This window comes from Dromaius novaehollandiae, chromosome 2, assembly GCF_036370855.1.
Source record: "Dromaius novaehollandiae isolate bDroNov1 chromosome 2, bDroNov1.hap1, whole genome shotgun sequence".
Taxonomy (NCBI): Eukaryota; Metazoa; Chordata; class Aves; order Casuariiformes; family Dromaiidae; genus Dromaius; species Dromaius novaehollandiae.
The window spans coordinates 91,767,992-91,792,992 of record NC_088099.1 but is presented as its reverse complement, the minus strand read 5'-3'; the positions used below and the strand labels follow the sequence as shown (position 1 = coordinate 91,792,992).

At 42.5% G+C, this 25,001-nt stretch overlaps 2 protein-coding genes across 9 annotated transcripts in view; one reads left to right on the top strand and one right to left on the bottom strand.

Moving 5' to 3' along the window:
- Nucleotides 1-25,001, top strand: part of RNF152 (ring finger protein 152) — a 205,978-nt gene that overhangs the window by 124,535 nt on the left and 56,442 nt on the right. The window lies entirely within an intron of this gene.
- CDH20 (cadherin 20) overlaps nt 10,836-25,001 on the bottom strand; it is a 119,606-nt gene continuing 105,440 nt past the window's right edge. For all 3 annotated transcript variants that reach the window (XM_026115647.2, XM_026115648.2, XM_026115649.2), the window contains 4 exons: nt 22,854-22,975; nt 20,854-20,971; nt 14,125-14,376; nt 10,836-12,149 (listed from right to left, as the gene is read on the bottom strand). In XM_026115647.2, coding sequence (XP_025971432.2) covers nt 11,650-12,149; nt 14,125-14,376; nt 20,854-20,971; nt 22,854-22,975 — 992 coding nt within the window. In that variant the 3' untranslated portion in view covers nt 10,836-11,649. The remainder of the gene's footprint in view (nt 12,150-14,124; nt 14,377-20,853; nt 20,972-22,853; nt 22,976-25,001) is intronic.

The following is a 25,001-nucleotide window of genomic DNA, read 5'->3' as shown; positions in this document are numbered from 1 at the left end:
TTTTAGCTTTACTATTGAGAAGGGCTCCTAGAAATGTTCAAATTAGCAAGTACAGACAAAAGTGTAGTGCCTGGGCTGTCACCCTCCCCATGTGCAACCAGCACGTGGAGGCCTATGCACCGGAGCACAGCTACTGGGAGAGGCTGGTTGCGTCTGATGACAGTCTGGGGTACGCACGGCCCCCATGGGGTTAGCGGCCAGCCACCTCCGATGTCCATGTTTCTAGATGTAGCCCACCCACTCCAGCGCAAGCCTGAGGAATTAATTACCCTTTGCCAGAGCTATTATGAATGCAAACTAGTTATTATTCACAGTGAACTCTGCCTTGCCTGGCTCCTGCACAGCATGGTCCCCTTATCAGTCATGCTTGAAACAGCTCAGCAGTGAGGAAAAGCCGGAGCACACTTAAAACAAACAAACGAGACCTGAAGGCAGGAGCTTCCAGCCACAAAAGGCTTCAGTTATAAACTCATCTCATCCAAATACCTTAAAAATGTCACCAGGCTGCACAAACACTGCTGCACTGTGCCAACTCTGCTCATTGCAGGGAAAGCAGGGCTTTTTCCATTTTCAGAGTGGTGCCATCTGAGCTGTTATAGTATCAGTGCAGACTTCATCAGCTATGCAGAGCACCAGGGAAGTCAAAGGGGATGAGGGGAACAGGACGCTGGTGTGTGCAACGGTGCAGTCGGCAGGCAAGAAGTTGCAGCTTTAGAGCCTGACTGTGCTGTGGCTTCTGATCCATTGCCTCATTTTCAGCTAAGGGAGATGCTCCAGCTGTTACAGTGTATTGATTAGCATGGAAAATAATGTGTGTGGTGATACTGTCTGTGGTATCTCTCCATGAAACTTTCCAGCCAAAACTAGGTCAGATTGAAAAACTTAATGTGGGCACTGAAGCACAAAGGCAGCACAAGAGATGCCTTGTTTCCAATAATGATATCTTCAACAAAAGGAAAAGCTGGCATTCTGTTTGTTTAATGGCTGCAAGCTGATCAGATATTTCATTACAGCTATGTTTTGCTTTTAGATGCTATCACAGTATTTACTTGCAGAGACAGGACAATGAGTTGCAGTAAGGCTCTCAGGAACAATGTTACAGCAAAAGTAGCTAAATAACGTAATTTTTATTTTTATAATTCTGATATTTTGCAGAAGCCATTATCCACACACAAAATGAAAGATGCTCCCCTGGCCTTACCCGCAGCATGGCTAACCTGGAGGAGACCATTGTCTCTCTTTTGTAGACGGGGATCTGATATGAACAGAATGAATGACTTGTCCCAGGTCTAAAGAAAGTCTTTACCACAACTCTGCATCAAGCCAATGCCATATTCTTGCATCCTATTTGAAGTACAAAGCATCTTTATTTTAAAAGGGAGGTTGGCCAACTTGTTTTCACCACATGTCACCATGAGTAGACATGGTGGTAATTTGTGATGACAGTGAGTGTATCCATAGGCAGTGTCAGGTCTCACCTCTGTTCTGGACTGTACACCCCTATGCAGTAGCATTTGTAGCATTACTGGTACCCAACCCAACAATTTGAGGTTCTACTCTCTAAGATTTTACTCTCCACTAATGTCCCTTGCACTGACGTATGCATGAAACCCCTCTTCAACCCTGTGGGAGACGTGCAGCAAGAGGTCAGGCTGTCACAGCAGTCCTTGCATAGCCACAGGAGGGAGAAACGCTCCTCCAGGGACCACCTTTGCCTCTCCTGAGATGGGTGTCTGAGACAGGTGGGGTGACTTGCTTGCCGGGGAACCTTGTCTTTCTCTATTGTTTAGACACTCATTTTTAGATCCTATTTTCCTTTTTTCTGGAAAAGCTGGAGCTGGTCTGTTATTGGTCTGAAATCCTGCTGGGTCGCAGGATTTTTCTTTAGCAATCCTATCAACTGATATTACTCTCCAAGGGTTGCTGATAGCAGACTTACCATACATATCAGAGGGATGTTGCGTTGCTTCAATAATTCAAATTTACCACGTGCTTTGAGGTTCTTGGAAGGAAGGTTTGACAAAAAAGCAAAATATTAGGACTACAGCTGATAAAATGAGACAAAAGGAATAGGAACTGGCTTGCTACTGTATTTTGCTGTAGATCAGCTCTAGGGGGACCTGCATTGCTACAATCTCCGAGTGCCTTCCAGTAGTGTGTTAAGAGATGCTACCAACATCTGCTGCTTGTGAGTCATTCTTCTTTTATCTTTTTCCCAAGGCTAAAGGATATATGCTATTTGAAAAGAAATATGCAGCTTTATATCCTATCTAGCATATGACCGGGGTCCTAAAAATGCTTAGCAGTCTGCTTCAATAAATAACAACACTCTTCACATTGGTTCACTACTTTAAAGGGGGTAGCAAAGATGGTTATGCCTGTGATATGCCAGGTGGGGAGCCAAGGCACAGAGATGCTGTGTAGATTTGCTGCAGTCACACAGAGGGTCAACGGCAGAGTCAAAACCAGACACCAAGTCTCCTGGTGCCTCAGCGCTGGCCAGTGCCTGCTGGTTCGCAACGAGCTGGTAACACACATTTGGCAATATGTGGCTGATATAGGGGTTATGGCTGTTTGCCAGGGTGTTGGTTGGAGACGCCTTGCTTTCAGTGAGCTTGTAAATAAAAATATGATACTGGGGTCCGTATGGAAGGTTTCCAGCCTTTTCTTCTCAGAGCTCCAGCCAGCCAGATTACTGGGTTGGCTGCAGTGCTGGTTTATGCAATTTAACTTGCTCTGTGGCATGGAGACTTTTTTCTTGCTGACATTAGTTTTTCTTGTGCCAGCCTGAAAATTAAGTCAAAGCTGGCAAGGAACTGGCTCTAATCCTCGTTGGAAAATGCTGACAGAAAAATGCTTGTTTTACTTGCTCTTCTTCTAAGCAAAGTCAATAGTTTACTGCATCTTTGAATGTGCTGTTCATTTATAAAACAGATCCATGAGTTGGCTGAAATTTTTAAGGGAAGATGAAGGAGGCTCAGCGTCTTATACATTGGTCAGTTTGGAGCTCTCACTATGAGTGATGGTTCTAAAACACTACCATCAACTCTAATTTCTCAAAATTACACATAATTTAAGTTGTGGTTGTTCACTACTCCATCAGTTTAGGAAAACACTTTACAATTAACTCTGGATGATAAGATTTAATAAGAACTGTCACACATTTTTATCCAGCTCATCTGTTTTGGGTTATAAATGCAACATTGACTTTTGATTTCTTTAGTGGTTGGACAGCTGGCTGAATACTAGTTAAGAGGTTCAGATGTACAGCAATCACTGAAATGAAGTTTCCTGGGATCAATAGTAAAGTTAATTTTCTGCCATAGGATTATATTTCTTATTTTAGCCATAGACATTTACTTTACTAGTTAAAAAATAGCTATGCATTTCAGCTATAGCTCATTGCCTACCTGCCACCTATGCTATTGACATACTTTACTAAAGTGATATGAGGAGGTATCCTTAATTAGATCAACAGACTATTAGGACTGGTTACCATTTCAATGATTTCCTCTGAAATCTTAAGCAATTTTTTGAACTTCACTTCCATTTACTTGCCTGTAAAAATATATGATTATTCCATACCAGATATTATGGTCTTACTTAACTGAGATTTGCAAAACACTTGGCAATCCCAGGACAAGAACATACAATCTAAATGCAACATATGAGCATTTTTCCTTACTCCTGGTGAGCATCTCAAATGCAAGACACTTCTCCATGGTCAGAGAGCACAAGACCAAGTCTGTCAAAAGTAATCGGGTGCCTCAGCTCATGAGTTCTCATCTTGAGAACTTGGCTCTAAATCAAAAGTAAACAAGAACTTTCTAAAAGATGCTCTGCGGTTGCAAGGGCTCATATGCAGGCTGGGACTCTGCGTCTGTTGCCACTGGAAGGTTACTTGATGGCTTGGAACCTCCTTTTTTCTGCCTTTCCCATCTGTGCCACTTACGGCTTTACAGAATAGGGTGAGGTCCTTCAGAAAGAGCACTGCTGGGCAGGGTGGATTTGGAGCGAGTTTGCAGATTGTCTCTCTCCAAGTGTTATGAAAGAATCCATGCAAAAAGAAAAAAACAAACCCAGATGACCCATCCTGTGTTAGCACTACTGTTTGGGAGAAGAGGAATAGCTTTTCTTCTCTGGGCTCTGAAACACTTTTGCTGTAGGTGCATGGCTATGCATGTTATCTGTCAAGAAGGCAACATGAAGGTTATGAGGCTGTAGAAATTCTCCTGTTGTGAATTGCATCACAGGCTGCCCAGGGGCAAATGCCCACACAATTTTAGGAAGAAGGGGATTCATGCTGCTCTCCTTTTTGCTAACTGATTAGGATAAGGACCAAATTAAGACAATCTGGGGCATTTAGAGCATTAGGGACCAGCACTGGCTCTGACAGTGTCTGAAGTGATCATGACAGTAAACCCTCTTCCCATCATAAAGGGGGAGCAAGACAGGCAAGGAGGTCTTGCTGTACCTGTAAAAGTGGCAGCAGAGTGGGAGCAAGAGGGAGGACATGCTCCCTTGGCCATGGGTTATCTTATCTTCATTACTGGCTTCAAGGGAGACAGGATTTCATCCCTCTTTCCTGGAACACTGTTTCCCATCTAAGAGGGGCTCTTTGTCTGGTGCTAGTGGAGCCCCAGAGCACTAAGCCTCGATGGTATCACTGCACTGTGCACACTGCTCCAGGGTCTCTGCACAAGTAGCACAGTGTGCATCTGAATGACATTTTCAAGGTTGTTTTTTTCCTGGACTTGGTGGAAAAGGTGAAATCCCCTATTTTACGCTCATCATGGGACTCAGGAAGCTGAAGTCCTAGCTAAAGGCTTATAATTTCCAGGCTTTCATCCTGCCAAGCAGACATGGGTAAGTCAGAATACAGTGTGATCTTCCTCCAGTTGGTTGTTCCCAAATCACAGTATGCAACATACTGGAACTCTCACCATTACCACAAAACTGGAACAAAAGCTGAACCTCAGTAAAGACAGACATGTGGAGGACTGGCTTGAGGGCAGAGGTCATGTGAAGATTGAACAACTAAAGGAAGCAGAACTAAGTGCATATCGCACACAGTTGATGTGAACCAAGTCCCGTATGAGAGTAAAAACAGCTAGAGCCAAGGACACATTGTCCTTGGCTCCAAGGTGTTATCAATGATTAGTCCTGGGAACTTGCGGGTGATGTAATGCAGAAGTTGCTGGGTAAACCAAATTGCTGTTACCAATAAGGAGCTCAGCTTTTGCAATATGTATGAGCCTGATTAGTCCTATGCTATATAAAGAAAGACCACACCTAATAAAGTTGAAGTACACTGATCACTCATATTGAGCGTCTGGGTCTTCCCTCTGTCGGCTCCTCCCGTGCAAGTTTCCAACACAGACATTGTCATTATTATTATTATTATTATTTTATATGTCATGACAAGCACTTCTGCCTCTACTATTAAATGTTTTAGCTCATGCACCTTTCAGAAAAAATTATATGATCAGTCATTGTGGGACTGGCCTATAGCTATTAAGAAGCTATTTTGAAAATTCATATTCCCCAAGAGGCCCATTTAATGGTGGGCCTAATGACAAAGGAAGTCTGCAAATGGTATTCTGACAATGTGCTTGCTTCTACATTAGCTCTTGAAAAAAACTTACATGATTTTTTAAAGTAAGTCATTGTAAAGTGACTTTCTTCCACCTCCTCCACCATATTACTTTAGTGTCTCTTGGGAAACAGAGTACGAGCATCACACTGCTTTTCTTGCTCAGAACCAGTGCGTGCAAGTGGCCTGATTCTGCCACCACTGAGGCCAAAAGTACAATGTTCTTGCATTTCAGTGGGGGTAGGATCTTTAGAGGGTTGATAAAAGAAAGCAAAAGTGAGAATCTGCCTCTAAAGCCTTGGTTCGGCAGGGAAACTCTCCAGTCTTTACTGCCTTCTTTGGTCCATAGCTCAGACTCCACTCCAGATTCATTGCTGTCCTGACTAATTTTCCTCTGTGTGTCTATAGAGAATGCATTGGTCCAGATTATTACTGTATTAGAGTCCAAATGAGAGGCAATTCACGCCTGACCTCTGTGCATGAGAATGAATCCCTTACGTGATGCAGCTGTTTGGTAGCAGTGGCTCTCTTGGATGGAGCACTCTGATGGCATATGCAGTGCCCTAAGGGAGACAAAGCTCTACAGAGCGAAAGATAGCTCCTCCTCTTCTGAATGTTGCAAGTCTCAGCAGGTATAAATTAGGTTGTCTTGGACAAACCTGCTCCCTGCTTACATCAGCTAAAAGTGGGGCGAATGCATGAAGGGCTATTTCTTGAGCAGTGTGCAATGAACTGCCTCACATCCTGATGGACAGGAGCAAGGAGAGAGCAGCAACATACTTATCTTACAGCAGTATGGAGTGCCTCACATGTTATCCTTGCTCATTACTGATCCAGTCATCTCTCCTGGGGAGCAGCAAACTCTCCTGGGTTTGATCTAACTGGTAGCTAAGCTAGCAGAAACCAAAGGGATGCAGCATTTCAGTAATAAAGTTCTGGCAGCATGAAGCCAGAAGCAACTGAATCTCCCCAACTTTGAATTTGTCCAGGTCAGCACTTATCTGGAGTCTCTCGATATTACTTGAACCTCTCTTAAATGCTTCTTTTCTTTTATGAACAGCCACCATAGGTATAATGTGGTGTGTATAGCTGACAGATCTCTGGGATCTGTCCCCTGTGGGTTTAACGGACTCTTTGCATGCATACTTGAGCTCTGCATTTTTCTTGGGAAAGATCTGGGATCTTGACAGACAGCTTAAAGAAAGCTTCTACTCAGTGCTTAGATGTGATGATCAATCATCACCATAATCGCAGCATAAGAGATGGAAAGTCATGCAATCCACATAGACAAGGCAGAGATGAGTGGGAGGATGGAATAAAGGAAAACATGACATGAAGTGTCCACCCATGGTCACTTACAAAGCCAATGTAGAGTAGAGGGCTTAAAAATGCCATGCCTGGCACCACACTCTGAACTGCAAGTGTAAATCCCCACATGACAGACCATTTACTGAGAGAAAAATATTGTCCGAAGGCAGGCCATTGCATTGTAAGGATGTTCAAGATGGGGAGAATGAATCATTCTTTGTCTAGTCCTGTTGGTTAGAAGGAGAGCTTAGATGGATTGCTTAGGCCATATGTTCCACTTTAAGGTGGCTGGAATTGGTAAAATGGCTTATACCTTTTGTTATTTCTTTCCCTGAATGATTTGTTTTCAGCCACAGCTGAGACTAGGCAATTGTTCCTAGACAGTATTTCCTTTTTTTTTTTCCCCCCAGGAAACTGCCTGGTGTGGAAAAAAATGTCATCAAGACTAAAGGAACAAAATTACACCAAGAGTGGTATAAGCTTTACGCACTCAGACCAGTCTTCAAGCAGCAGAGGGCTGGGGATGCTGGTTATGGGATGTGAAATCTTGTCCTGGCCCTCTGACATTTCTGCCCTCACACCAGAGCAGTGGGTAGAGTGCGGGTCCAATGCAGGACTGTGGCTATCACTTGGAGGTCTCTGCTAGCGAGGAAGCTGAGCCTGGCCCAAAGTAGAAGAATGGAGAAGACCCGCAGCCCAGAGGCCAGGCCCATTGATCACTGATGTGTCCATAAATGGATCCTTTCTATATCTCACCAGTAAATACAGAGAGTCCTTCAGATTTGTTTGTAGGCAGATGCAAGCGTTGATGGTATGCACAGAGATTTCACACTCTGCAAACAGTGCACTATGTCACCTGTTTCATAGAAGGGGAAAAAAAAAGAAACAGGCTGCCAAATGTCTACAAAACACCATCTGGTAAGTGTCACAGCATCAAACTGTGGAAGTATTGATTGGGCTCACAAGTTTAGGCAAAACAAAGGGATGATGATATAGCCTAACTGACGTGCAGCTTAGGAAGCCAGGTTCAGAGCCCAGTGTCCCTGTGGGCTCCTTACATGTGAGACCAAGCGTGTAACAGAAGTGCCATTAGTGCTTCCCTACAGTGTGACACACAACCCAGGAAGCTGGTCTGAGTCATTCGCTGGCCTCTCCAGCACAGGCCACTGCCAACAACTTCTGTGGGGCAAAAATAGACCTTTGAGCAGCTATTCCTGTGAACCTCCCTCAGTACCTGTGGTAAATGTCTTGTAGTGCAAGGCATACATGATGTTGGACTGCATTTCCACTCTCCTTCCTCTCACTCTGCTGTACAACGGGAGAATTAAATCATTCTGGTATCAGGAAATGAAGAATTATCCAGCGACCTGTTGTTACTGTAAGATGTGACTGAAAGGAGAGTCACTGATGGCCTGTAAATACCTAAATATGGCTATATATATAGAGAGAAACATCTATATTCATTGTGGGATTGCATGGCAAGAAGGGATTATATTCTGCGATTCCTGTGGTGTCAGGAGACGAAGATCACAAAAGTCTCTTAACAGTGTTCATAAACATATGGAGGCATTCTACTAGTCCCTCAAATGAATATTGTACCTAATCAGGAATGTCTTGTCTCTGCAGGGATGCAGGCTGGGACCAAGTGCATCACTGGGACTATGTATGCATGTAACAGCTTGAACCAAAGATCTCTCCACTTCATTCCTCTGTCACAAATTTCTCAATTAAAATGAATACACTGTATGTATTTAGAGTAACAAAATCATTATCTTAGCATGGAAACAGGTCTTCCCTGAAACTCCTTGCAAAACCAGTCCCTGAAGCCATACAGGGGCCAGTAGCAGATGCTTACAAAAGAATATAAGCACTGAGGCAAGCTTATAGTGATATTTTCTCGAATACTCTCCCAGCTTCCAGGAATCTCAGCTCAGAGACACCCTGAGATCCTGAGAAGTTTGATAGCTCCTGATGGATTTTTCTTCCATAAACTTTTGTAGTCACTTTTTGAACCCATGGAAGCTTAGCATCCACAGGAGAGCCTGTCCTGATTCTCAGAGAAGAGCAGGAGAGGCCAAGCATTACAGCCATGAGGGAGAGTTTTGCCTGTGAACTTTATTTACCACTACTCAAATATGCAAAGGCAGACAAGAACAACAACATCCCTTTAAAGATTTTAAAGTATCTGAATTCTTGAATCTGTTGGTGAATTTGAAGCTGCTTCAGATTCTGAATTATCCTTCTGCAGTGTAAACATGCATGTAATGTGTTAAACACATGTAACATGTTAAATCAGTTTTATGCAAGCAGATAGAGATGGGGGTAGGGAGTGAAGAGGTGCAGGGGCTTTAGTTTGTCTAGTAGCCCCTGCCTCCTGCTTCAGCAGAGCATCCCTAGCGACCCAGGCATTTCCAGCCCAGCGCGCTGGCCCCTGAACCCCATACGGTAGATGCAGCAGCCTGCTTCGCTCAGATTCACTGGCCAGTTGCAGGGGCTTCCAGTGCCAGAGGGAATTCTGGGAAAGGAACCGTTGCTCTCTGCAGCTGTACTGCTGGCTTGTGGCATGTGAGCCTTAGTGGGGAAACGAGGCTGGGAGCCCAGTCCTCCCACTTCACACCAGGGCTGTGTTTGTCCCCAGCGAGTGGCTCTGCCCCATTTACCAAGGCAAGAAACTGATACAAAACCACCATAACACACCTGAGCATTTTTTGCATCATATATTTTTCAGCACTCTTTCTCCAATGGTGCAGAGCTCTGGTTCAAGTGATAAACAGAACCCATGGCATATACATTTACTAAAGTTCAGATTTGTATCACAACAGAGGAGCAAATGTTTGAGAAGTCACCAAAACTCTTTTCCTTGCTGGCTACCTGCCTCTGCAGGATTGCATGACTTTGCATGAGTCACTGGAAACAAGGCTCCTGTCTTCAGTTGGTGCAGTCTAAGATTAGGCAAAATACAGGCAAAGGGGTGTGCATATCTGCAACAGAAACTGAACACAATAGGCACGTGGAAGAAGTGTGGTAGCTGGGTGCTTGTGTCTGCGCATGTGCTTTCTGGGCAATTTTAGAAGGGGAGAGTCTTTAGCTAAAAACAAACCTGCAAATGTCATTGCAGTCAGCTTTCAGAAGCTTTTTCCCATCTTCAGTGATGGGAAGTGTAATTTTCTTGGCACCTCCCCGTTTTACACATGCAAATGAGATACGACTCAAAACGTTGCTTGCAGTGTAAAATTGACCACAAATGGATATTGCAGCTTGTACATATCATGTTTTTGAAGACACGAGATTCTGTCAGCGCTGTGTAACAGTTTTTCAAACTTCTGAATGCCTCAGCTGCAATGTTTCAAAATGATTAATCGAGACTTTCTTTTGACTTCAACACAGTTGGAACAGAGAAGTAATTCTATTCTGATGGACTGTACACGGATTTACTGCTAAGGATAATGTCCAAATGAACACAGATTAAAGAAGCAGAAAATCTGCTTGAACCTGCAGACTGAAGGCTTGTCTCCTTGGCGCAGTGCTGATTAACCATTTCTTCTGATGCCCAAGGCATGTGGCAATAAAGCCATAGCTAAGCACTAACTGTTGTGTGCATCATAACCAATAAATTGTCATCAGACTTTCCCTTCCATTTAACTTTTATTAAAAGAGGTGCTAAGGTACTGTACTGTATGCAGTACATCATATTTATTACCAAAATTAACAAATATACAAAACTTATACATGTAATTTTCTTACATCCATTTATTGGTCTATAATACTGCATTTGTTCAAGTAGGTTATCTACAGTATGTAAACATCCCTTGGATTGACCTCACACAGATTAAGAAAGCCCATCTAACCCATGTAGTTACCAAATACAGCTTTTTCTTTTTTAAAAATTTTATTTGGCTTTCATTGGTAGAATCTAATCTTCACATTTGGCACGTGGAAGAGACATCTACAGTGCAAAAGAGGCAGATTTTCTGGTTTTGTTCTGAGCAGTTTAGCAGTGTCATGGTTTTAAAGAGCTGAGAGGACAATAAATTTACACTAACTTGGTAGGAGATGGATTAGTATTAACGTCAATGGCTCATAGATCAGCCATTAAACTAAGGCAGAAATTCAAAGCCTCTTCCCCAGTCCTCTCTGCGAGGTGGAAAAAAACTCAGCCTTGTTTCTAAAGGATTAAAAAAGGACTCTGTTAGCAACAGAGAAAGGAGGTTTAGTTTATGAAGAGCCCTCTCAGATTCCAGTTTCAATTTTCTGTTTGGTGTTTTCTCTCTTTTATTATCAAACAATTTTTTTTCTTTCTAACGGGGCAAAAGTAACCAGTTGGGAACCACTTTTTTTGTGCTGGCAATTTCTCAGTGAGTTGGAGACTGCAATTGGAGTTTACAGATCTTTGTACCCGGATGTATAGAACTCAGTAAGCTGCCATGTATAAAAGGGAGAGAAAGCGAGAGAGACAGAGAGAGAGAGAGAGTAATGTCATTATATTCCAGGAATGGAGCTTTCAAATTTTGCCGCAAAAACCAGGAAAAATGTTCTTCCTTTTGTTTCTCCTTGTTTCAAAATGTGACTTAATTTAACTGAGTAAAGCTGATCCACAGAGACCTTCTTTCACAGCCTTCTTCCCATTCTCATTCAAGCACCATATTGCTATTTTAGGAAGCCTCACCAATGTCCATGGAAGCATCTGATGAGAATGGACCTAATTGGGCATTCTTTCTCATAGAAACCCCGCTATAATTCCTTGTTTGTTACCACAGAGCCCCACTGCTGTCTGTGGCACCGTACATCTCAGCCAGCTTTTTAAAGCGTGGCCCCCAGTCTGTCAGGTAGTCGTAGCTCTGGTCCGAGTCTGTTGTGACCGACTGTAGGGAACTGAGCGACTCTGCCACTGACCCATTCCCTTCAAACATGTACGTCTGAAGGGAGTCGAAGGGAGGAGCCCAGAGGTCCATGTCAGCTTCATACAGCTTGGCAAGCACATAGTTGTGGACGTTGTTGTCCATCATGCATGTCTGAGGCACGTATCTGGAGAGGCTCTCTATTTCAGGGAGCATGTCCTGCCTGTTTTTCACCATGAGCTGGGCCTCTCGTGGGTTCCACATGGCAGCGATATCGAAGGCCTCCGTGTCCTCTTCCCCACCACCTTCGTCATCATACCTGACGACGTTCTCGTGGATATTCTCCTCCTCATCGATGATGTATGGCTGCTTCCGGTGCCGCCTCATGGAGAGGATGAGGAGCACCAGCACTGTGGGAGGAAACCAAGACACAAGATCATTCGTGAGAGGGCAGATCTTGCTCTGCTCAGTGAAGCGGGATGGGGCTACCAGAATGCACTCTAGCAATGGGTTTAAACTGTCTGCTGCTCTGTTTTCCCCTGGTGAGCCCCTTGGATTTGAAGAGCTGTGGTGTTCGCAGGGGAAGGGATGTAGAAATCTAGACTCCTCCAAGCTAAAATTAGTACCTTGAGGTCCTGCTGATCTGTCCCTTTTCTCACCATAATTCTTAAATCCTGGTGACACTTAGGACATGTCTAGCCAGGATTGCTTGCTGTGAACTGTAGAGATACTTGAACTACTTTTAAACCAGACAGATCAGGTATCAGTAGGAATTTATCTACAGTGGCACACAGCTCTATAGAGGTCATTATTTTCCTGCTTTGTAGCTGGCTTTTGCAGCCTGCTTTGGGAATGTGTCTTGCACTGGGCGCTGCACCTGGAGGAATGCTGAGATGGTGATGGATGGTGCCTAGGCATCATGGTGATAGGTCTGTCTACACTGCAAAATGCAAAGCTAGCTCCTTTAACTGCTCCAAAGCAGTTCTTGTTTATCTGCAAGGCACTGCCTTGGGATGAGTAGACCTACTGCCAGTTGCTCAGCACTATCAAGATGAAGATGCTTAGCATGCAAAGAACTGATCATACAGATACCAAGAAGCCTTTACTATTGGAAATGTAAAGTCACCTGGTGACTGTATATTCAGGGCTAGAACTCAGCAAGAGTTTTAAATGCTGAAATTTTGGACTGAGGTATCTAAGCTTCTTCATTGAGCCAGAATTGAGGTACTTTTAAAGCAATTATTCTCCACTGCTCCTGAAACTGGATCCTCTGAAATTTAAGGGAATGTGTCTTTTGAAATAATATCTCATGAATCAAGAGTGTGAACAAAGGAGCTGAGGTTCTTTTGATACTGACAGCTATCAGAGAAAATAGAAGGTATGGGAAAGGAAAGGATGAGATATATTTGAGGAGAAGGAACACCTGCAAGATGCTCAGCTCCTCTGATATTTTTGAAAATAAGAATGATGATATATTATGGAGATGGGACCATATAATGAACTAGATAATACAAATGTGAATAAAACAATGGAACTGGGAGAGTTCAATAACACCCATAAGGGAACTTGTAAATTAAGCTCCAGAGCAACTGAATTCAAGAACTTTGAAGAGTTTTGCTCCAATTTGTGTTTGTGTCAAAAACCCAACCAACAGAAAGCCCTCTTGTGCCCCACAGTACAAAGTTTCCTTCTTCCTCCTCTAAAGAAAGTCAGGGAAAATGTAGGATTCAATAAAGAAAAGGGTCCATATAAGGCAAACTCAGAGAGGTTTGCCTTTAGTTCTGTCTGGTGTTGATTTCCTGCAAACACTTTTAGAAGGTATCATTTAAATGTATTTTCTCAAGCAAAAAAAGACGGGGGGGGGGGGGGGGGAGTGTATATCTCTTGCCAAAAGGAGTCAAGAGGGAGAACAGGATTTACCATTGCTGTTTCCTGTGAGAGGGTAGGGTCAGAAAGTGCTGCTTGTGAGAGGGTAACCTGTCCCCAGAAATAGCTCTCAATAGCTTTCATTGCCTCCTCCCAACATACCCCTTCCCAGACAGCACTGCTGCACCGTGTGGCTTTGCACTTCAGGGCTCTGGCAGAAATATTTGCAAATCATATTTGTCACCCCTTCCCATGTCCCACAGTCTGAAGTCATTGGCAGCTGACTACCTCCTCTGTTCCTTGGTCTGGTCCTGTATGTATGTGTGTGTCTATATACACATATGCATATATTTATGCATATGTGTGTGTGTATATATATATTTATGTATATGTATACACACACACACATATATATATACATACACACGTGTATGCACAGCCTTCACCTTCTGTGGATCAGAAAAGTCCTGGCCCAAATAGAAGAGGTTGTCCCCTCTTGAGAAGAAGACAGGGGTTTACCTAACAGCACAAAGATGCAGGCAAGGATTGCAATGAGTGCCCCTCTGCTAAGACTGACAGGGAGGACATAGGCTTCGGCAGTGCAGGACATCACCATGCCATCGTCATCACAGCTGCACACGTGCACGGTCAGCGTGCCTGTACTGCTCAGCATGGGGCGGCCGTTGTCGCTAATCAGGATGGGGAGGTAAAATGTGTTCTGCTCATGTTGTCTGAAGCCAGATCGCCTTGTTAAAATCCACGCCGTATTGTCTAGGGGTGGAAAATAAATAGAGAGACTAGCTTATTTACAGGGTAAATACATTCAGCAGAAAAGGAAGGTCAAAAAAATCAGCCCTAGACCCACATCCATTTGTCCTCTCTCTTTTTTCCTTTGCTTTTCATCATTTTGTCACTAACCAGCATTTTGCCTCTGCCTCCCCTGTTCCAATATCTTCTCAAGCCATAGCTGTGAGACCTGCAAGGCATACACACCTTATGAGTTGCCTTTAGCCTTTGTGACATAAAGTACCCAGAGCAAACTCACACCCTTCAGATTTAGCTAAAATAGCTTTCAGAAGGCAAGACAGGAATTAACAATTAAAGGCAACTTGTCCCTGTTTGTTCCTGCTCAGCAGCTTTTCTAGACCTCACTCTTAAGTGCTGCCACTATTTTGGAGATGTTTGTGTATAACCCTTGGGGACATGTTAAGGTTCTCTTTATGTTTTTTGATGCCTGGCTTGTTTTTACCATGTTCATGAAGGCAGGCTGACCAGATCTTTCTGAGCCCATCTGCTTGAGGCAACAAGAAGACAAAGAAAATAATCAGCTTGTTATCTTAAAACAGCAGCGAGTTGAAAATCTGCAACTAAACGTTTTTCAGTCCAACACATGCAATTTCACTGGCCATTTTGCCACTGAAAAAGTCAGAATGCTTCATTCCATTATTGTCAGAATTATTCTGCTTGGATTTGACCATTCCACTTCATTTAGTGTGGCCATCTGTTTAACATAAGAACGTGAACCAAAATGATTCAAAACAGTGCTGCTGAAACAAAGTATTAAGAGAGTAACCAAACAACAAATTACTTTGAAATTTCATTTCAAAGGAAACTCCTACCTTTGGGGCTTTTCCTCCATGATCAACATGTGTTTTTAAATGCCAGAATTCCCTAGTGGCATCTAAATTCCTGTCTACCCACTCCCTCAAACTCCTCAGTGCAGACTAGGCACTGAGTTTCCCAATTAGAAAAAAGTTGGATTTAGGAATTTGTTCTCCTCAATTTTCATCTCATAAATGCCAGGAAAAATCCTTTGGAGATCAGTGACAATTTTACCAGTGCTGACTTTCAAGCTTTGTGGCCTCAGAGACTTTTAGAAGGTGCAAGGTTGAAATAGAAACATAAGGCTGAATGTCTCCTATGTGATCTGTGCCACTAGTGGTAAGAAGGAGCCTTAAGGAATGTGCACAAAAGTTGGCCTTCCTCACAGACATTTTTGCAGGTCTTGGGACAGCAAAGATAAATGGGAAACAAAGGTGATTTTTTTCTCTTTGGCGGACCTACAAGCTCTGATCCTGTGCAGTGATGCTCTGGGATTTTTGTGAGTTGAACTTCATGGAGTTTCTTTTACTACTTAATTTTGTTTCCTGTTTTCTTGGTTCAAAAGAGGTCACAGTCTGGCCACCTGCACCTTCAGGTTCTTAAGAATGTGCATTTACTGTGCTTAGGAATGCAGGAAAACATCAGCTACTCCTGGGTGGTGTGGCACAATGGAGCTGCTACCTGGAAATGGCAAGAAACCTGATCACAAGTAGATCATGAAAAAAACCCCAAATAATTGCAAGGAATCATTCCATTTTCCATAATATTTCCATGTCAGTTCACTGCTAAAATTTAGAACCTAAGTGAGTTTCTTCAGTGCAGAGACTCAGGCTGCTTGCAGGGTGAATCAGCTTTATTAGTTGCTGTAGTCTGAACATCAGAAAATATTTGATGGCCTTTAGGAGTGAAATGGTCAGGAATGTTATATACGGCCAGCTATGGAATATATGCAAAGACAAGCTAGACTTGCTAGACTTGCCTGCTAGACTTAAATTATGCTGCAAGTTCCACACTTCTCGATGCAAATCTTATGGCATCAGACAGTACTGGCACTTGTAAGTACTGAGATATCAATCTACACAATTCATGAGATTGGTTTGAATTTGTGACATGATTTTTTTAAAGCAATCTCAGGCTCTTTTCTTTCTTGCACTTAGATGAGATTTCAAGCTTTTACTCTGAAAGCATAAAATTCTGAAGTGAGTATCTGTGTCTATATGAGAATATATAATGATATTGTAGCATTTCATCAAGTCATGTGATCCCAGAAGCTAGGGCTTTGAGGAAAACCAGATAACACCAGATGCAGGATGAGATCCCCACGTTTGATTAAAACTGATTATGTGTCAGTGTTTACTGATTTCATCACCCTCTGATATACCATGCAGCTCTGAAAATGTGCAGCAGGGGTAGACAGAAGTAGGTGATTTTCATGAACAGGTCCCAAGACCCACTGGAGAAAAACCCTTTTGGGCTCTCCATGGGTCCTGGGTGTGCTGCAGACGCGGAGCCCTTGCCTCCTGCAAATGCCCCCTCTCCTCTCTTCTGTGCACCCACAAGTCCATTCTCACCTGCAGGCTACTTACATGCCTTCTAGTCTGTGCTCCTTAGCAATTAAAACCACATCTTTTCAGTGCTGGGCCTGTTTTAGCACATGAAAAAGCAGCCCAAAGGGCAGGAAATAGCAAAGTGGCTGGATTTATGCTGTGTCAATGGAAATGTCTGAGTCACCTTGTCCAAAAGGTAAACCATGAGGTAGTTTGATTGCATTTCTCTTTCCTGGGTGAAAAAACTCTCTCTCTTTAAACTGATTTATAATAAAAGCCACAAATTCCATTCAGGTGTCAGAAAACCTTCATTTTATGTGAAATTGCTCTTTATGAGGGAAAAAGTCTTCATTATTCTGAGCTGGTCATACTTTGCTTGTAAAAGAAGTCACAGGCAGTGAATCTGACTGAAGTTGTGCGAAATCAGTTAGTAGGAAATCTCAAGTGTTTTTAACCTTAATTCTTCTTTAGGCTGAAGTTTCTATAATAAAATGTTGGATGTTTTCTTTTTTTTCTGTGATGGGCTGACAATATCACCCAAATCTTAACTCTTCTTGCTGATACAATTCGCCCTGGTGGCTCTTGGCATTACATTTCCACTCCTTCGTTTTTGTTTTGCTTTGTCCTAGGCAGGCATCCAAATTATCCCTAAACAATGACTCTATCTGTTACTCTGCCACTGCAATATGTTGCTGCCAAATCTTCTTGTGTGACTCTTCAAAAGCCAATGAGATTTGATGTAGTACTGCAGTGCAAGGGACATGCTGGAATGTGATGAGGCATGGCAGAAACCTGGACACACAATTTCTTCCAGACTTGATATCTTGATATCTGCTAAGCCCCAGCCATCAAGAGAGGAGGGCTTGTGAGCATGTGAGAGCCCTATTACATAAGAATACACAATATTTTTGCATCATAGATTTCCATGCAGTGTCTTTGGGTCACAGAGGAGGAGATGGTAGCCTTCAGCTACAGCGCTGAGCAGAGACACTAAGGACCCATGGTGGCTGGTCCTACACCCCTGTGGTCAGAAGGAGCGTGAAAGCCAAACTTCCCCTTGGCATGCAGGCTGATGTGTTCATGTGGTTGGGAGAGGAAGCCATGGAGCATCTCCTTCCTGCCATTTTCTGCCCCGTTGGAAGTGATTTGCCTCTCTGGAGAGGTCGGGGAAGTAATCACTGTGTAGGTTGAAATGCAGAGAAAAGAGCTAACCTATGCTTCTGCCAAAAGAAAGGTTTTGTTTCTTTTGCATTAGTCTATACAAGAATTGGTGATGATATTTCGCACAACTTCTGTTAGCTTTTTAAAATCAATTGTAATAATTATGATTAATAGAAAGCAATATTTTACCAGAAGTGGGAGAAAGGGTACAGGGAAGCAGACATTCCAGACACCACCAGCTTGAGGAAGGGAATTTATTTTTTCTTAGAGATTATCAGCTCATTATTTTTGTTCTCTGTCATGTCAAAGTGCGAGGTAGACCTCAGTTTAAAGAAAAGGAAGAAATAACTAACAATTTTTGTAGGAGAAATTTAAATACAATAGGAAAAACCACCAGGGAGTTGCAATGATATGCCTGACAGTGATATGACACTGACATTTGCACCCATTAATATAGCCACACTTTCCACTTACTCTTTTTCCCCAAAGATGGAGGCCAGCAGTTTAGGGGTCAGCAGAAGATCAGGTCAGAATTTATTTTGGAAATGCCGTAAGTTTAGCTTGTTGTTCATCCCATTCTTACAGAAAAACTGTTGTGCCAATTCTTTCCCAGCAAAATCTCACCTGGATTTAGAAGGGGGAGAAGGCAGCTCTGCCAAAGCCTAGATCAGCAACCTAAGAGCTGGGAGACCCCAGCTCATATCCCATATGGCCTTGGGAAGTCATTTAGCCCCAGATCTTTGCAGCTACTTTCATGTTTATCTTCCACTGATTTTACTGAACTCAGAGGGAATCAGGGATCTAAGTAGCTTAATTTCTCCTTTCCCCATGTTCTCATCTATAAAGTGGAGACAATAGGATTTCTCTGTCTGCCACAGATATGGGGAGAATGAATAGACTAAAGAAGTTTTCAGAGACTATAATGACAAGGGCCAAAGAAATATGTAAAACAGCTCATCAGAATGCAAACTGTGATCTATCTGTTGCTTAGTATAAATCAAGGTTTTAATTGCTGCCAGGAAGGCTGCATGTCTTGCAGTTTCTCTTACTGCTGTATTGGGCAACCAAGTAACCAGCATGATTGCTAATCTTAACAGTGCCTTCCCACAATTTGGGAAACATTGCTTTCTCGTGTTCAGATGCACAAGCTGTGACTAGCAAGGTGGGTTCTGTTCCCTGTCTTGCCATCCTGTGGCATTTGATATATATCTATCCCCTCTGTGGCTAACTCTTGTAATTTATATAGTACTTAGTGGTCCCTAGATGAAAATATAAACATAAATTATTGTTACTGAACTGACTACTGCACTCCAAATTGCTAAGGCAGTAAAATAATCCTTAATGTCTATATTTCAAATAGTCGGTGGTTTGATACTTAACATTTCTGTTTCAGATTTGTAACCAACAGTACCCTAAGCTTCTTGTGATATATTTCTCTGGAAAACTGGTATTTTAGAGAGAGTGGGAGGCACAGCCATTCAGTCACTGCTGTCACTATAAATTATAGCAAGTATGGCCTTAGACAGAAAAAGTGCATCTGATGCTGGAAATTTTGTGAGCTGCTTTTTTTAGTGCAATGCCTTGAGGATGAAATGAGCCCAGTTTGCCAAATGTTTTAGCAATGGTTGCATTTTATTTGTTTATGTATTTAGGCTATATATATATTTATATACATATATAAAGAGAATGAGGATGAGAGAAAGATAAAATCACAAGAAATTGTGTGGGGAGACTTCAGAAGCCCTATGCAAAAAATTGCTTCGGGATGATTAAGCAATAGCATGCTGTGGAAGAGACTCCAGGCTCTGCAAGTGGCATCTTTTAAGACACTTGGTTAGTGAAGGTAAGGTCTTCTGTATTAGCCTATATGCTGTTCTCTCATATGGGCGCAGAGGCATGGATAGGGGATCATGGCAGCAAGTGCAGCAGGCAGGCACGTGTGTTTACGTGGGACCATGGTAGGCACTCCACGTAGAGGCTGGCCACAGATATTCTTCCCGTTTATTCCAGATTAGCGGTACTTCACATTCTGGAATAAAGTCCTACTGAAATACTACCCCTTTATATTGACTTTCATAAATGAAGCAGTTCAGCCAAGGTCCTCCCTCTTTCCCACTGAAGGCTGTTGCAGATCTGACCTCAGCATCGTCATCTGCCCACAGTGACCCTCTATCGGCAGCCATCATGTCTGCCAACAGAGAGGCTTTCGTGCAGGCTCTAAAACCACCAAAGCTTCCCCAAAAGAAGTAAATTACACAGATTAGGATACTCAAAGGCCAACACTTTGCTGCGAGTCTCCCCACTGGTATTTCAGTTTCTGCTTAGCCCATCTTACGTGGACTTTTAGCTGTACATCATGTTACTCCCTAAGGCTTTATAAACTATCCCCTGCATCTTCTCCCTGTCTCCCTCCTTCCCTCCCTTTCCTAGGCAATAAATGAGGATACGTAAAGAGGAAGAAGAAAAGAGTTTTGAGAAAAATATTGGAACAATACAGGAATCTTCCCTTCTGTGCTTGGAAGGAAACACGAAGGGTACATAGAAGAGCAATGTAATTCCCCTCAGATTTGTCTCCTACTTCCAGTTTCTATCCTACCTTTAAGCAAGCATCTCCTTTTGAATGAATGCAATTTCCACTCTGGTAATCTGAGATGCCTGCAGCATGACCACAAGAACTGAATTTGCACGAAGCACTGGCATATTTCCTTGAAGAAGAAAAATGGGCCTATTTCTAGAGAATATTTATAGCAAAGCAAATATCATATAACCTTCAAGTGTATTAAGTAATATGTCATTTTATCACTGCCTTTAAGGAGCAGGTGTCACTTGGTATTATTTGAAATGGCAGTCTTATCACACACTGTAAGTTGGAACCTCTCAAGACCAACTGAGGCACTAGAAATTAGAGTAGCTAACTGTCTGTGTCCATTTGGATTACCTTGATTGTCCCTTAGTGTAAAGTTGGGGTTGTTGGCTGCCTCGGGAGCCAGGCTGTAGTAGAAGTGCTGACCCTCCTGTGGGTCATCCCGGTCGGTGGCGCTCACTGTCTGAATCAGCTGCAGAATGCGAGAACAAAGCAGAAGCAGATGAGTAGCAATCCCAACACTGCCCAACAATTGAGCTTTATATATAAGTATATACAGAAGCAGCTGCAGCATTTGAACAAAGTTGTCTTACAGAAGGACAAGAAGTGACTCCAGAACAGGCTCAAAACCTTCTAGGCTTCATTTTATTTTGCCGTGATCATGCAAATCACTTTTAAACAAAGCAGGACATAGTTTCATTAAAATAACAACACTTTTCTCCCATGCGTCTCCATCTCCTCTCACATATTTTTCTTTTCTTTTGAGGCCCCAGGGTGTTCAGAAAAGAAAATGTGTACTGGAGAGCTTGTATGAAAGCCCATACTTATTTTCAGCTTCATTTTGTAGGTAGAAAAGGACTCCACATTGATTTTTTTATCACTCTCTTAATTTTAAATCAATTAAGCTATTCCTAAGAAGTCAGTGGAAACAAAGAAAGAAAACACAACCAAGCAAACACTCCCCATATGCAACAAATAACACTGTGGAAAGAAACTAAGACAATACTAAATCCAGAAAGAGATTTGTCACCTCACTAAGGAGGTTTAGCAAAGTAGGTCTAATGACTTCAGCCACAGTGAGCTATAGCTCTGTCTGAGTAAACATTCTGATACATTTTTAGACAAGAAATAAATCTTCACCTGTATTTTTTCATTCAAAGTTATTTTTGGATTGAGCAGCAATAGACCCATAAAGTCTGATTTAGCAAATTAAAACTGACTTCAGAACTTTTCAAGATGTGGCAACAGTATTGGCTTTCTTCAGCAAAAGAAGCAGTCCAAATTAGTGTGCATTTCTTGAAAAGCTTAGTATTTAGAACATGTTCCCTTCAAAACCTGAAAAAAACAGACAATGATTTCTTTTCCATGTACTGTTAAGGCACTCCTTCAATTAGTGGGATGAAATTATCCTGTATATGAATGATCTCAGGACAGCTGTGCCAGCAGTGAATTTGCTATTTCGTTCTGCTTCACAGCAAGCCTGGAGAAGCTTCAGTGAAGTCAGGAGCTGGACCGTGATATTGCTAGTATAGTTTTTCCTTCTCAAATCATGAGTTGTGCACCTGCCTGTTTAAGCTATGCTAGCCAACTGTATGTTTGGAGACCAAGTCCGCACTGTGGACGCTGGGTGGCGAAGTGCCAGGTTGGGTCCCCGCCAAGCGATCAGTGATAGAGCTCCCACTGACTTCATTGAGGCAGAGCTCATGTCTGTCTGTGGCAGAGGCAGACCTTATCCAAGGGCTTTTATGGGGCTTTGGAAGAGAGAGGAGCACAGAGGCACTGATTTACAGTATGTGAAGCTGGAAGTCCTGTGTTATCTATGACTCTGTAATCCTTGGTTCACATCCCAGCAGAACAGATTCAGCTCGTCACCCGTTTGAAGCTGCTGTAGTATGTTATGTCCAGCTCCCATAAGTCAGGGGTGTTTAAAGCACTTATAAATAGGGTCTTTTAAAAGTAAACCTTGTCTGTCACACATGGACCCAAATGACTCCATGGCACTTCTTGAAACATTTTTCTTCTCTTTGTTGCTGCTACAGAACGTACTGGGTGTTTGCCTGCTGGCACCTTCCCAAAGGAGGGCTTTTTTTCAGCAATGGTGTGCATTGTACAGTGAGTTTGGAAACTGCTGTGGGAGAAAAAAAGGTGCTATATATGATAATACTGGCACGATGTGCTTGCCTCTGCAAAGCAGCACAGGCCTCAGAAGGGGCATTCACAGGCAGCTGCTGAAGAGAGTCCAGATGAAATGTTTGGTTAGCCGAGTCCTGTTTCAAATGCTCGCCCTTTCCAAAGCAGTATCTCCATATAAGACAACATTCACCCCTCACGCGCGCATTACCAGCATTTCTCACCTGGCCAGCTTTTGCATTTTCACAAACAAAAGCTTCATAGAACCTCACAAACTCTGGCGCGTTGTCGTTCACGTCTAGGACTTTCACCGTCACTGAGACTCTGCCCACCTGCGAGGGATTGTCTAGAAGGAAGAGCAAAGTAAAGAAAGGGAATTTCTGACAAGGGCAAGGGGCTGCTCTTCACTCTACTGAAGAGGTAAAGCAGCTTTATTGCTACTGACTCGCATTAAATGACATTCTTTCACCTGGAACTGCGGTCCTTTGCAGATAGTATGACTGAGAATTACATCCCAAATGCCCTCCTATCTACCCTTGCTTTCCATCTTTCGGAAACAAATTCCTTCAGATATGAATGTCTTCAGCCTGGTTTAGTCCAATGAGTTTATTTCTGTAACAAAGGTTTTAGACAGTGCCCCACAGTTACAGCTTGATTGGGACATATTGTTTGTTGAGCCTTGGTATTGGCAGGAGTTAGGAACAGACTCTTTCTAAGGATAGATTTGCTATCTAGAGCTTGCTGAAAATGATACTTCTGCAGTTTAGATATATTTTTCCTCAGATTTTATATACCTTGAATATAAAAATATTGTTTTCAGCTCTTTAATACTTTATACAGGGGGTTAAAACATAAGAACACATGAAATTGCTCAGAAAAGCTTTCATTGAAGCTTAAAATTGCAAGGAAAATTTTACATTCTGCATGACATTTGTGATATTCTGTCCTACTGGTTCATCATTAGCTCTCTCCTCCAGTAAATCCAGACATCATTTTACGTATCTTCACAATTTCTAATCTTAGTGTTCACTGAATAAATACAATTCTTTTTTCTATCTATGTTTATCTGCCCCAGAACTCCTTTCTCCCTCATAAATGATAAAATGAAGCTCTAAGCACAAAGAAAAAAAAAAAGAAATTCATGATTAGGAGGTCAGAAAAGTATTGAAAATCCAGAAAATTCTTAAAAATTAAGCTTTTCCTCTTCTCTTTAGCAATACCACCTTGGGCATTTATCCCAAAATACATCTCTCTTTATAGCAAGAAATGATATGTTCATATGAACAATAGAGAGTTTTCTTACACCCTGGATTTCTCTTAAAGGCTTAATTTGCTGTATCAAAGCATGTATCATGCTGTATCACTGAGATACTTACTCTTAAACTTTATTGTTTCTCACTAACTAATAATTTAATCCTTCATTTTCCCACACATGCACACATATCTTGCTAAGGCACTTGTCACTGTGGCATATGAATGCCTACGTTTATACTTTTAGTAGTATTGATCTAACTTCTGAAACTAAAAGCTTTATTCAAGAATGCACTATGCAACTATGGCATTTAAAAAAATTCACTAAATTAAAATATTGTACTGTACATGTACAAAGCAAAACTGACTGAGGATTGATGGAGGATGAGTCAATGAATGGCATGTATGAATATATGCCTTCATATTGCTCTCACCCTGGAGTGCTGCTACAGGGATAGCTTTTACACACTCAGCATATGCAAAGACACATACAGTTGCAATGACTCTTCATGGCTGAAAATAAAACTAGCATCAAAACAGATGGGGTTAGATTATACCATGTCATGAACACCTTTCACTCCTGAAAAGGGGGCAGGAAGGCTCTTCATGCTGGAACAGTCTACACATAGGTGGCAGATCACCTGCACGCTTGAGGTATGTTCCCCCTGCTAACTTCAAGTTGGCTGACTGGGTTTTGGGCAAGCGTCCCGAAAAATCTTTCCCTTGAAAGTACAAGTGTGTGTTCCACAGTTCAGCACTGCAGATTTTCAATGCGGCGGCGATGAGAAGTAGTACTACGTATGAAGTTCTTCTGTAGCACTTTTAGTCTGGGTACAAAGCTTCTTCAAACTGCCCCATATCTCTGGTACAACCTGGGTGTCTAGCAAGCTCCCTCCGATGTGGAGGATTGCTCAGCTACTGGCAGCAAGCTCCTGAAAAGCTGCTGCCCCTCAGCAGATGAACCGAGATCCTGAACAAAACTGTGAGGAACAAAGAGATTTCAGGTGAAGCTCGGGTGAACTTTTTATTTTATTTGCTCATATATCCTGAGCTCCTTTATGAAGCTCACGTTTGTTAGTATTTCAAACTCTGATAAATTTTTCATAGCTTCACCATGAAAT